The 12,500-nt window shown below is 43.7% G+C and overlaps 2 protein-coding genes across 5 annotated transcripts in view; both read left to right on the forward strand.

The window, feature by feature from the left end:
* The window catches only part of LOC143031916 (putative N-acetylated-alpha-linked acidic dipeptidase), an 89,667-nt gene that overhangs the window by 16,137 nt on the left and 61,030 nt on the right, over positions 1–12,500 (forward strand). The gene's annotated exons all lie outside the window — the stretch shown is intronic.
* Positions 1–12,500, forward strand: part of LOC143031893 (putative N-acetylated-alpha-linked acidic dipeptidase) — a 31,633-nt gene that overhangs the window by 15,615 nt on the left and 3,518 nt on the right. For all 4 annotated transcript variants that reach the window (XM_076196259.1, XM_076196280.1, XM_076196268.1 and 1 more), the window contains exons 3-12: positions 218–357; positions 2,158–2,314; positions 3,435–3,569; positions 4,501–4,670; positions 6,888–7,030; positions 8,876–9,056; positions 10,427–10,632; positions 10,997–11,211; positions 12,039–12,215; positions 12,310–12,500. The exon at positions 12,310–12,500 is cut by the window's right edge and continues 65 nt beyond it. In XM_076196259.1, the coding sequence (XP_076052374.1) occupies positions 218–357; positions 2,158–2,314; positions 3,435–3,569; positions 4,501–4,670; positions 6,888–7,030; positions 8,876–9,056; positions 10,427–10,632; positions 10,997–11,211; positions 12,039–12,215; positions 12,310–12,500 (1,715 nt within the window). The remainder of the gene's footprint in view (positions 1–217; positions 358–2,157; positions 2,315–3,434; positions 3,570–4,500; positions 4,671–6,887; positions 7,031–8,875; positions 9,057–10,426; positions 10,633–10,996; positions 11,212–12,038; positions 12,216–12,309) is intronic.

Genomic DNA, 12,500 nt, shown 5'->3' on the forward strand with positions numbered 1-12,500 from the left:
GTTCTTTGAACACAGTGGTTTCGTGTGCAAATGATCCATGTTGTAGTTTGAGCACTAATACAGTATATAGTTCCTATGTTTTGAATTTGAAGAAAAAAAAACACGTTTTATTTTTCCAACTACGAAGGGTTTGATGAATGCATGCATGAAACTTGCGGGTTTCAGTACCTCCAACAAGGTTAAGAACCACTGGTCTAATGCATATATTCTCCCGCAGGAAGATTCTTTATGTGACAGGAGAGAATCTTGTTCCAACTACAGCTGGAAGAGACCGTCAGGAGACGACGATCTCTTTGGGGATGCGGGAGAAGAGATCCTCTACGAGATGAAAGCGGAGAACATTGAGAAATATCTGAGGTTTGTGGCCATACTTGTCAACGGGGAGTCCCAGGATATAAAGTAGGCCTTATGTAAAGGTGATATAAAGGCGCATCTTGTTGTAATAAACAGGTTAGTCGTTCCCCCACTCCTTGCATGTTTTATTTAAGATGAGTAAAAGCAGCAACGACTGCAACAACACTGTAGGAAAGAGGCCAAATGCAGAGTATGGGAGTCCAGTAGATTTGACGTTTGGCCTCTTTCCTACAATGTTTTATTTATTTGTCACCGCTTCGTAACTACCCAGTTATGAACGTACAAGACAACCCGATGCTCACACACATTCATTTGCGTCGCCCTTAAACGTAAATTGCGTCCTGTTCTTTCCTTCCTTTAATTCACATGAGTCTATATTTAACTCTTTTGTTAGGGACGCCACCAGGTGATTTCAATTAGTAGAGGGAATCTGTCGCAGATGGCAAAAGGCTAGAATCAGTACAAAGAAGAATAACCAAAATGATACAAGGACTCGGAAATTTGCCTTACGAAGAGAGGCTTAGGCACCTAAACTTACACTCTCTGGAAAGACGCAGAGTGCGGGGTGATCTAATAGAAGTGTTCAAGTGGATCAAAGGCTATAACAAGGGTGATGCAAGTAAGGTCATCATAATAAAACAACAGGGCAGGACTCGCAGTAATGGGTATAAACTGGACAAATTTAGATCTAAGAAGGAAATAGGCAAGAATTGGTTTACTAATAGGGTGGTCGATGAATGGAATAAACTTAGTAACCATGTAGTAAGCGCTGAAACTATCAGTTGTTTTAAAAAACGATTAGACAACTTTATGGATGGGGATGACAGATGGTGATGGATACGGAGCTGCCTAGTGTAGGCCTTATGGTCTCTTGCAGTCTCCTTTATTCTTATGTTCTTATGTTCTAACTAATTAAAGCCCGCTGGAACAAATTTATAACCTCTAGGGATTTTGCTGCTGTTAATCCTACACAACTTTATCAAGATGAAAGGATCCAACAGGAAAAAAAAAAGTTATGAAAACAACTTGATTATTTGATCTTGACTGACCCTTTTTCTATATACACATATGTATGCGGAAAAACCACCAAGGAAAAAGATAAACTGCTGACCAAGCGCTTTCGTCTATTCAGACATCCTCAGGGTACATAGAAATGAAAAAGGATACAAGAATATATACACAGAGTATAAGGTCAGGAAGGGAACCGGGAAAGGTTGTATACACATACAAACATATATATATATACGAAGACCTGGAGTCTGAGATCCATGTCGGGGAACAGAGTAAAGCACCACACTCCATTAGAAGGGTTTATTAAGCTCGACGTTTCGACTCCCGTCTAGGATTCGTCTTCAGGGGTGTAGTGGGTCCCATACAGTAAACTCATATTCTATATGGTCCGGGATTCAACTGGGAGAGGACCCTGGTATGATCGCACTCCGTCAATGATGCAGTTTACCGCACAGGCTGCACTGACTGTGAAAAAGGGTACATAGGGGGAACGCAAAAGAAACTAGCGACAAGAATATTAGAACACCAATGAGCAGTAAGACGAGAAGATCCGAAATCTGCTCTATACAAGCACACACCAGATCACCAACACACCATCTACTGGGACGGAGACAATACAATACACAAAGACAACAACAAAAAAGAACAGACTATTTCTAAAAGAGTCGGGTGCTTTACTCTCTTCCCCGATATATGCATATGTGCACGATTTGCACCAGAACCCGTAAAAATGCATATACAACTGACCTAAGGAAACTTGCGCAGTTGATACTATGCTCCTTCTCACCACAGGTACCTGACGAGCCAAGGGCACATGGCAGGCACCAAACAGGACCTCGAGCAGGCAGAGTTCTTGAGGAAGCTCTGGATCGAGCAGGGACTAGACCAGGCCTTCCTCCAGCCTTACAATGTTCAACTCTCCCATCCTGACCCGGAAAGGCCTAACAAGGTTTGTTTTACTCTTCTTTTTTATCTATTTGTTTATTTGATTATCTATTTATTTATTTGTTTATCTATTTATTTATTTTATTCTTTTATTATTATTTTTTCTATCTAACTTTGTCTTCTTGTACATTCGACATCGCTATAGAATAATAAGTCAATGATCGGAGTGCTTTGCATGCATTATGAGAAGTTTGTGCTTGCATCGGAATGAAAACTGTATACACACACGCACACATATTTCACCCATTAGGGTATTCATGTTGCTTGTTTGAACCAATTATTTGTGCTTTCTGTGAAAAGTATATGAATATAAGCTAAGAATGTGCTCAGTATTTAATACAAAATATATAAAAATGTATATGAATATATAATACGTATGTGCGTATGTATGCATATATATATATATATATATATATATGTGTGTGTGTGTGTGTGTGTGTGTGTGTGTGTGTGTGTGTGTGTGTGTGTGTGTGTGTGTAATAATAATAATAATAATAATAATAATAATAATAATAATAATAGGTTTATTGAGATAGCAGTGATACACTGACAATAATACAATTGGGCACTTTTATGAGTAATATAGTAATTATTAGAGTGATATGCTTAGTCTAAAATTTATAATGAGTTTATTGTGCGGACAATGGATGGAATGGCACTGTTCTTGTATCGGTCAGTCCTCGGCGCTCTGATGGGCTTGATTTTGTTTGAATGCCGAGTTGCATGGCGGGTGGGTGTGGTGTTAGGTGGGAGGAAGTGACGGTGACGTGGGTGTAGCATTAGGTCCTGTCCAAACTTATTCAGTGCCTCACTGTGTTTGTCGGACAATCTTGGCAAGCTGAGGGTGGTGAGGGCGTGTTCGTATCCCTCATACTGATTACCCAAGATAATTCTGCACGCTCTTTTTTGTACTTTCTCTAATTTGCTCCTCTGTGTGATGTTGAGTGATGTGTGTGTGTGTGTGTGTGTGTGTGTGTGTGTGTGTGTGTGTGTGTGTGTGTGTGTGTGTGTGTGTGTGTGTGTGTGTGTGTATGTATGCATGTATGTATGGACGTTTGTTTGTTTGGATATGTGTTCACTTATTACGTATGCATGTTTTTAATTCTTTGCTTACCCATTGACAGGTTTATCTGATGGACGAGAACGGGAAGGTAAAATTCACTTCCTCGATTCTGGAGGAACCTCTGCATGGTCACAACTACGACGAGTCCATTCCTCACGGGTTCCTGGCCTTCTCCCCGGCCGGGACCATCGTTACCGTAAGAACGTCTTCCGTTTTGTCCAAAATGCGTTGAATGGGACTTGACCCCTCCCATACGATGACGCCCACGCAGGCGTCATGAGGCGCGCGTGGGTATATGAGAATCCCGGCGTTGGTGTATTGAATATATTTATTTTGTAGTTGTATCTGAGTGACCCCCATATAGTGTGAACTGGCTCGAACATATTTTCTGTAGTTGTTAATATTCACAGTGAAAGAGAAAAAGTAATACAGCTATAACTAATGTTTCATCGTACACTAGGCATTCATGCTGCCCGCGAGAATTTTACTCGAATACAGAGAAACAAGTGGAGACCTTTAGAGAAAGGAGGCAAAAGGAAATAGGTAGCTTTTACACATACACACACAAACACACACACATTACGGCTCGAGGGCGCAGTGGTAGCGTTCGCAATTTCTAACTCAGCGGTCCGAGTTCGAATTCCGCCCAGGGCTGAAATTTCAGTATCGCTGCGCTGCGAATCGTTACTTCAACTCTTGTGGGCGGGGAGATGGGGTGTGTGTGCGTGTAAGGTCACACATATTTATATTACAACATGCACTGAATGGACCCCAGTATATAGATTTTCATCTTATCAACAAAATTAATGTTTTCAATTTTAATTCCTTGCAAACACGATCGAGACTAAGCTTCCATAGAGCTCCTTCTTAGTCTCGATCTTGTTTGCATGGAATTGGAATTAAAATGGAAAAACCTAATGTGGTTAATTATATATATATATATATATATATATATATATATATAGATAGATAGATAGATAGATAGATAGATATACATATACAAATATATACATATGTATAAATACATATGAATATTATGCATACATCCCTATAGAGAAACAATTAAATGATCTTCCAGTTCAGATTCCTTTGGAACATTCTTCCTTCTTTCTCTCTCTCAAAAAAAGGAAGAACTCGTCTACGCAAACTACGGACTCTTCAGCGACTTCGAGGAACTGGAGCGTTTGGGCCTCAGCCCCCGAGGTCGCGTGGTCATCGTCCGCTTAGGGAAGGTCTTCAGAGGCGACAAGGTTCTCAACGCTGAGCGTTTCGGCGCCGCTGGAGTGATCCTCTACACGTGGGTATAGTCTACAACGACGATTTTACTTTCTCGTACTCCAGGGAACGTTTGATCGTGGTTTTGTTTCTTGTGTTTTCTGTAAATGTGGCTCCACAAAACCAGATCACACGCGCGCGCGCACACACACACACTTCTTGTATCGTGCAAAAAAATACAAGAATTATGGCGAGATACAGAAACTGGACACCATAAGCATAGCTCCCCTTCCCGTAAGATACCAGGTAAATACAACCAGGTAAATACACACACACAGTGGTGCTCAACTAGATTACCATTGGCAGGTGAACTAGAACAGTTGCCTTCTAAATAACACGTTGGCAAAGATCAAACTGAATTTCCATTTGAAAACCTCAAAACCAGATCATAATTAAACTTAACTCTTTTTTTTTCATTATTATGGGGTGTCTTACTTCTCATCAAAAATAATATCATATTTCTTTTTATTTATCCAAAGGTGACTGACAATACCGCGAACCAAGACTTAACTGAACGAAAATGTGTACTTATCACTTCTTGTTCTGCTTCATTGATGCTAGCAGCCCGAAGAATTGGCCGGTAAAGCTGGAATGACGAACGGTGATAATTGGTGCTAAAATGAGTCTCATCTGCAGCGGATGGTGCTGGTGAGTGTGGTGTGATAGCAGCAGCAGAGTTTCTTGAGTCGCGGGTGTATATACAACACCTGCATGTTGGTCCTGGGAACTCCATCACACCCGAATTACCCTTCCTTCCCTTCCCCCAGGAGTCTTCGTTTTCGTCACACTCCCCGCCTTCAGATCCGTGGAGTCAGTAGCATCCCCTTTCCTGACGCCGATCTACACGTGCTCGATCGTCTTCAGTGGGTCATTCTGACTGGAACCACGTGAAGAAGATGGAGGACTTCATGAAGTCCGTATTGTCCCATTGGGCGTCCGGTTTATCTGCCAGAAAGGCTCGAAGCGGCTCTTCTTCATCGACGTGCAGATGCTCCACCGGTTTTCGAGACGAGAACAAGCACACAGTCGGCACCTCAATACTAATGCCGACATCACCTCGGAGGATAACTAACGCTTCACCAACCATTTCAGGAGCACTGTGCACTCTTAAAGCAATCCCCATCGAATTATATTCAATAGGAGCTAGCTGAAGGCACTCCCGAGGCTGTTGACTGCCGTCTGGCCAGCGATGATGACTTTTCTTGTAGCATCGTTGTAGAAGTTCCATCGCGTCTTGTTCCTCATGAGTAGCTTGAAACTCACCACGCGTTCCGTCGTACCACAGCCGGATACGCTGCGAGGCAAAACATTTCCGTTCACATCTCTGTATAGTCTTGAATCTGGAGTTGGTGAGGTTGTAAAAATCTCATCTATCAACGTCATCAGCAGCTAGAAGGTTTCAGTGTCTCTAAGTGTACTACACTCGCGTCTACGCACACACACACACACAAACACGCGCGCCCTCACACTCACGCAAACACACACACACAATATACAGGTATTGGTGCATGGGTAGGCGTCGAGAGCTCGCAACGACGCAGACACAAGTTCGAACCCACTCAGTGTTTTAAAATTTCACCAATTCTGCAAGCATTTACTTTTCACTTTGATTTTAAGGGGATACAGTGTATGAACTAGGTCACGGCTTTGACCAAAGATCAATCTGTACACAAGTTCTCATCCGGGAGGGTATTAGCTATCGACTGCGAGTTCAGCACATAACCCAAGACTATGAAGAACAAATCCACACGGGCGCGCGTTCACACACACACACACACACACACAAGTGCAGCCTTTCCAGCACACTAGGTGTGGCGATGGTGTAAGGCCTGCCCAGGATTGTACAACACGACTGTGATCAGAAAAATTATGGTTTGAACCAAAGTCAGAGAGACAGAGACAGACAGACAGACAAAGAAACAGACATACAGACAGTGAGACAAACAGGGAGAGACAGACAGAAACAGAGACAGAAAGAGATAGACAGAGAGACAAATAAACACAGACAGGGAGACTGACAGACAGACAGACCGACAAAGAAACAGACAGGTAGGGATACAAACAGAGAGAGAGAGAGAGAGAGAGAGAGAGAGAGAGAGAGATGGGGAGAGAGAGAAATAGGAAACTGCCGTAGTGCCGCAAAACTCGATAAGGCGAACAGTGTTATCATTTATATTTACCTATTGTAAGCCATTGCAAACCTGACCTACATACCTCACCCATCTTCGTTTCCCCACAGAGACCCTTCAGACTACCATCCTGATGCCGAGTTGGGTGCTCCATCGTACCCGAAGTCGATCTGGCTCCCAGGGTCGGGTATTCAGCGAGGATCTATCCTCTGGCACGATGGAGACCCAACCACACCCAATTACCCAGCCATCGGTAAGACGACTTCCAGGCTACTTGTTATCCAAACTAATGCCTACTCTTATGGTATGCTATTCATTAAATGATTCTACACTTATTGGACTATGGACTACCTAGTCACTGTCAAGCCACTGCTAGCACTTGTCACGTGCTGGCCTTGGTTCGAGTCCTCGGGCATACCACGTTTCAATTTCTGCATGCGCCTCCATGGTATTTCCGATGTTGATGGCTTAGAATTAAAGTGCAACGTGGTTGATAAAAATGACTTGACAGTGACTAGGTAGTCCATAGTTGTAGGAGAGGAAGAGATGTCTGTATGAAAATGAAAGGATAGGTGTATACTCGTAAAAGAAGGCTATTGCCACCGGGCGATTCTTGGAGATATTTATTGTGTGATGTCGTGGCTCAAGAGGGGTGGGCAGGAGACTACACTTATTGTGGTGGAGTCCTTGGAGCTCCTGGTTGTAGCCTTCGAGTCCGTACACTCCTAGGCGAGACCATTTGAATCTCCTGGACTTCTGGGCCAAGACAAGGTTCAAGTGTTTGTGGGCTTACTGGATAATGTAGCTAAGTCTCTGTATATGACGAGTACATTGAGGTCATAGAAAGATTCACATGCTTTGGTAGTGTAATGCGTAACACTGGTGGATCGGCATAGGTTCTTCACCTCCCTTTTTCTACAGTGAACCGGTGTAGCCGGTTCAAGTGACTCCCCGTTTCAAAAGACTCCCCCAGTCAGATCAACCTAGGTTCAGACGACTCCCCGTCACTTGAAACTAGTTTCAGACGACTCCCCACCCGTTTGAAATGACTCCACATTCGAATGAACCTAGTTTGAGATGACTCCCCATTCGAATGAACCTAGTTTGAAATGACTACACATTCGTTATTGCTGCAATGGACTTTAATACTGAAATGGACGAGGTGGAAGAGCTTCTGCGGTCAAAAAATCAAGCATCCAATAATGGGAGTCATTTCAACCTGATGGGGAGTCATTTGAAACCAGTTTCAGTTAACTGGGGAGTGTTGTCAATCTAGTTTCATTTAACTGGGGAGTGTTTTCAAACTAGGTTCAGGAGACTCCGGGAGTCATGTTTTGGGGGAGTGTCCTCAAACGTCTACACCGGCGTGCCCAAGATGTTATGTTCTCGCTTAACCAGAACATATGACAATATCGACATTTATGTAGGAAGACTATATTATGACAAATAATATTGAAGGTGAAAGAAGTAGACGAGGAATAAAGGGAGAATTTCACGCCTTAACGTTTCGACCCGCAGGGTCTTGATCACAAAGCTTTGTGATCAAGACCCTGCGGGTCGAAACGTTAAGGCGTGAAATTCTCCCTTTACTCCTCGTCTACTTCTTTCACCTTCAATCTTATGTAGGAAGACCAAGATCCGAATATATCTAAGTCGCTTGCACTCCCTATCTTCCAGTACGGCTGTAAGAAACGGCAATTGCATGTTGACTTTAAGAGGCATCTCGACGTCTTTGGTACCAGATTCTTTCTGAGAATCTTGGAGACATTGCTGGTGTGACTTAGTATCAAAATAGCAACTGCTCCGTGAGACTCTATCAAGGCCTGTTACCATCGTTATTTGTGGGCTTCAGCTCCGGCTCTGTTGCTTTGTATTGATAGTCACGCATTCCTGATGCTGATCCCTCACACAGGACGATCTTCAAAACGAGCCAACCCTCGATGGGCAAGAAACCTTTTTGGGATAGGAAGGGTGTGTACGTGGGGGACTTCCGTGGGAAAACTGTAGGGAATGACGTCAACGTATAATGTCCACATGGACTGCATCAAAAGTCAAACCAGTTTACGCAGACGCCATCAGTTTGAATTCCCCTCAACAGATGGCGCCTACCGCCTTCCCGAGAACGAGACGGACGTGCCTAAGATCCCGGTCCACGTTCTGAGCTACAACGACGCCCGCAAGCTCTTGGCAGTCATGGGGGGCCCCAAAGCCCCCCAGGATTGGCAGGGGCGACTCAACCTCACATACAACCTCGGTCCACAACTGGCTAGAGAAGGATGGTGAGTACAAAGTCGTAGTATTGTCCTGTATGCTTTCGAGCCACAGTGAAAATCATATATCGAAGTAGGCTAGAATTATCCATCACTAAAGTCTCTATTTATAATATTTTTGTATGGTAACGTTTTATGATACCACTTCCTCCACTGAAATGACGTCAAAATACGTCACAGATTATGACGCCATAGATTTAGACCAAGCGGGGAATCCCCCCACCCCACCTTCCCGTGTATTGGAACTCGGTGCCTCTGGTGTTCTCCACAGGTTTATAAGAAAATCCACCAACCGCAAACTAATAGGAGCTTCTAGATGCCATGTTTATCAGTGTCAAAATAATCCAAAGGAGGTTAATGAATGTAATTTCATAAACAGGAACTATAAGCTAACAGAATGAGAACTGCTGACCTTGATTTTTTTTATTATCATCAAAACGTTGTGATTGTCTCGTAACACGATTTCAAGGACCATGTTTGCCTATTCATTAAAGCGGGTGATCCGAGTGTCTAAGAAACACTTTCCAAAAAATCCATGTGAACAAGTTGTATAGACACGGTAAAGGAAACATGGACTGGATGTGAAGCTTTTATTCCTGACGTTTCGTCTATCGACTTTCTCAAAGTCCATAGACGAAACGTCAGGAATAAAAGCTTCACTTCCAGTCCATGTTTCCTTTACCGTGTCTATACAACTTTCCAAAAACTTTAACACTTTGACCGAAGACTTACGCTTCCGACCACTTATTGTAAAGCGTGATGTTTATAAAGAAATCTTACAACACTAATACTTTAATGATGTGCATACTTTTTTCTTTTTTCATTTAGCTTAGCGGAAACTGATTACAGACGATATCACATCAACCGTTGGAGTGAGAGTACTGGCTAAATTCATACATTAACTATAAGGAACTTTGATAAAATATGGGAAATTGTAATTCAGTAGAATAAGAGAACGTAACAACAACAACTCAGTAATACGCCTGTAATACTTCCTGCACGTCTTCCTACGCACACTCATAAACCTTGGTCTTCCCTGGTTTTCGTGAATTGACGTTGAACCGGAAGTCAAACATAATGAATGGACTACGGACTACCTGGAAAAGCCCATCCGCTCGCACGAGATTGGTAGTTGTAGGAGAGGAAGAGAGGTCTGTATGAAAATGAAAAGATAGTTGTGTATGATAGAGGGCTATTGCCACCGGGGCGATTCTTAGGGATATCTATTGCGTGATGTCGAGGACACAGGAGCGGTGGGCAGAAGACTTGGAGTTGGAGGCTGAAATCATTACAGTATATGTAACTGTGAGGTCGCTTTAGGGATATTCATTCAACAATAACATACTGAAGACTCTCTGAACCTTTCTGTCCCTCTTCAGGTCACTCAAACTGGAGGTCAACAACGTGAAACGCATTGTGCCGACCTACAACGTCATCGGAATGATCCGCGGCTCGGAGGAGCCGGACCGCTACGTCATCTACGGAAACCATCGAGACTCTTGGACCTTTGGTTCCTGTGACCCATCCTCCGCCACGGCCATCATGATGGAGATGGTCCGTTCTTACGGCCAAATGCTCAGGAAAGGTTCGTATCGTCAGGAGAAATTCGCTTTTCTCCTTTTTTTTTTTTTTTTTGGCCACCTATAAAATGATAGCCGGACCGAACTTGTTGAAAACAGTGTAACGAAAAGATAGAATTCAGTGAAATTTTAAATACACATTCAGAACTGATAAAGAAATATCGGAACAATTCATCTTCAAAGCATTTGTTGTGTTTTTTTTTTTCTATTTAACAACATTGCTGGATTATGTTATACGTGTTTAACGTTAATCGGTAACGGAAATCTGAAGAGGTGTGTCCAATAAGTTAATCTTTACATATGCTAATCCAAATCCAAATTCAAATTCAAGTTTGTTTAACGTTAATCGGCAACGTAAAACTGATGTAGGTTGGAGACCTCGCCGGTCCATCGTCTTCGGGTCTTGGGGCGCCGGCGAGTATGCCTTCTTCGGCACCACCGAGTGGATCGAGGAGTACCTCAAGGTCTTTGAGGCAAGAGCTGTGGCGCATTTGAACGTGGACCTTGCCGTCATCTACGCCTACAATATCCTCATCTCCGCAACGCCTATGCTCCATAAAGTCATTACAGAAGCCACGAAAAAGGTAAGACTCACAAACCTTAACTATTCTCTCTCTCTCTCTCTTTTTGTGGGAAGAAGTGAAATGGATACGTGTGACTGGACCCATATCACTTTATAGAAAATGGTTGACTGGAGGAAAAATAAATTTTTCTTGAATTTTGTGGGCTATGATTCTTGGATTGTCCATCTTTCATTTACCTATGAATTAACCTCTTATCTGTCGGCCGTCCTTCAGACAAAATTGCTTCGTTGCAGGGGGAATAAAACATAAAGGATGTGTAAAGCAGTTATAGTTAAACTCCTTTGGAAGAGAAATATCATTGCAGCTGCGATTGTGTGGGTGAATAGGGTCTTCCTCATGCACCCTATCTTGCACCCTCTCCCTCTCAAACTTTCTCTTTCTTGGACCCTTCCACCCTCAAACCCTCTCGCCCACGCAACTTGTTCTCCTCACATCCTCTTCCCCTCACCTTCTGTAGCCCACACCCTCTCCCACCTTGCACTCTCTCCCACCTTGCCCTCTCTCCTCACTCACATACTCTCCCAGCTTACACTCCCTTTCCTCTCACACTCTATCTTTCACCCTCTCACTTCTACCCTCCCCCTCGTTTTCTCCTTCAGGTACTTTGTGAAAAAGTAACACTTGTTGTTCCATAATCACAGTCCAATACAAGGGATTCCAGCTTATACCGGGAAATTCTCAGCGACTGTCGGAGCCCTCAGCCTTGCCAGGGCAGTCATTAAGAACCGCTGAGAATCGAACCCAGGTTTTCATATTTAAGAGGGTATGATTAAGCCCCAACGCGCCATAAGGACAGACAGACTCTTACAAAATAGTCCCCTCCCCAGATCCCTGCACCTGATCCGTCCCTGGGATACAAAAATCTATGGGACCATTGGACTTCTCGCGTTAGGGCCGCCTCACCAGACCTCATGGACTACAACCTCGGTTCTATCAGCGAACACGCGCCCTTCTACCAGAAGATCGGCGTCCCTACATCGTACATGGTCTGGGAGATCAACTTCGTAAGTACCCAGGTCTTCCTCCGTTCGTTCTGTGTATAACGAAGAGTTCCCTACTGCGTATGGGTGTGTCACCAGAGGAACTTCCTTCCTGCAGGAGGAGCTCGACTGGTCGGACTACCCTCTCTACCACTCGACCTACGAAGACTTCGAGATGATGAAGAACCACCTCGACCCGGACTTCAGCTACCATCTGGCCCTCGCGCGCCTATGGGCGCTGAAAGGCATCGGGCTCGCCGATTCTTTAATTCTTCCCATGGACCCCGAAGACGAAGTCGTCATGCACAA

The sequence above is a fragment of the Oratosquilla oratoria genome, chromosome 1 (genome assembly GCF_046742065.1).
Source record: "Oratosquilla oratoria isolate Oo_2021 chromosome 1, ASM4674206v1, whole genome shotgun sequence".
NCBI classification, from domain to species: domain Eukaryota; kingdom Metazoa; phylum Arthropoda; class Malacostraca; order Stomatopoda; family Squillidae; genus Oratosquilla; species Oratosquilla oratoria.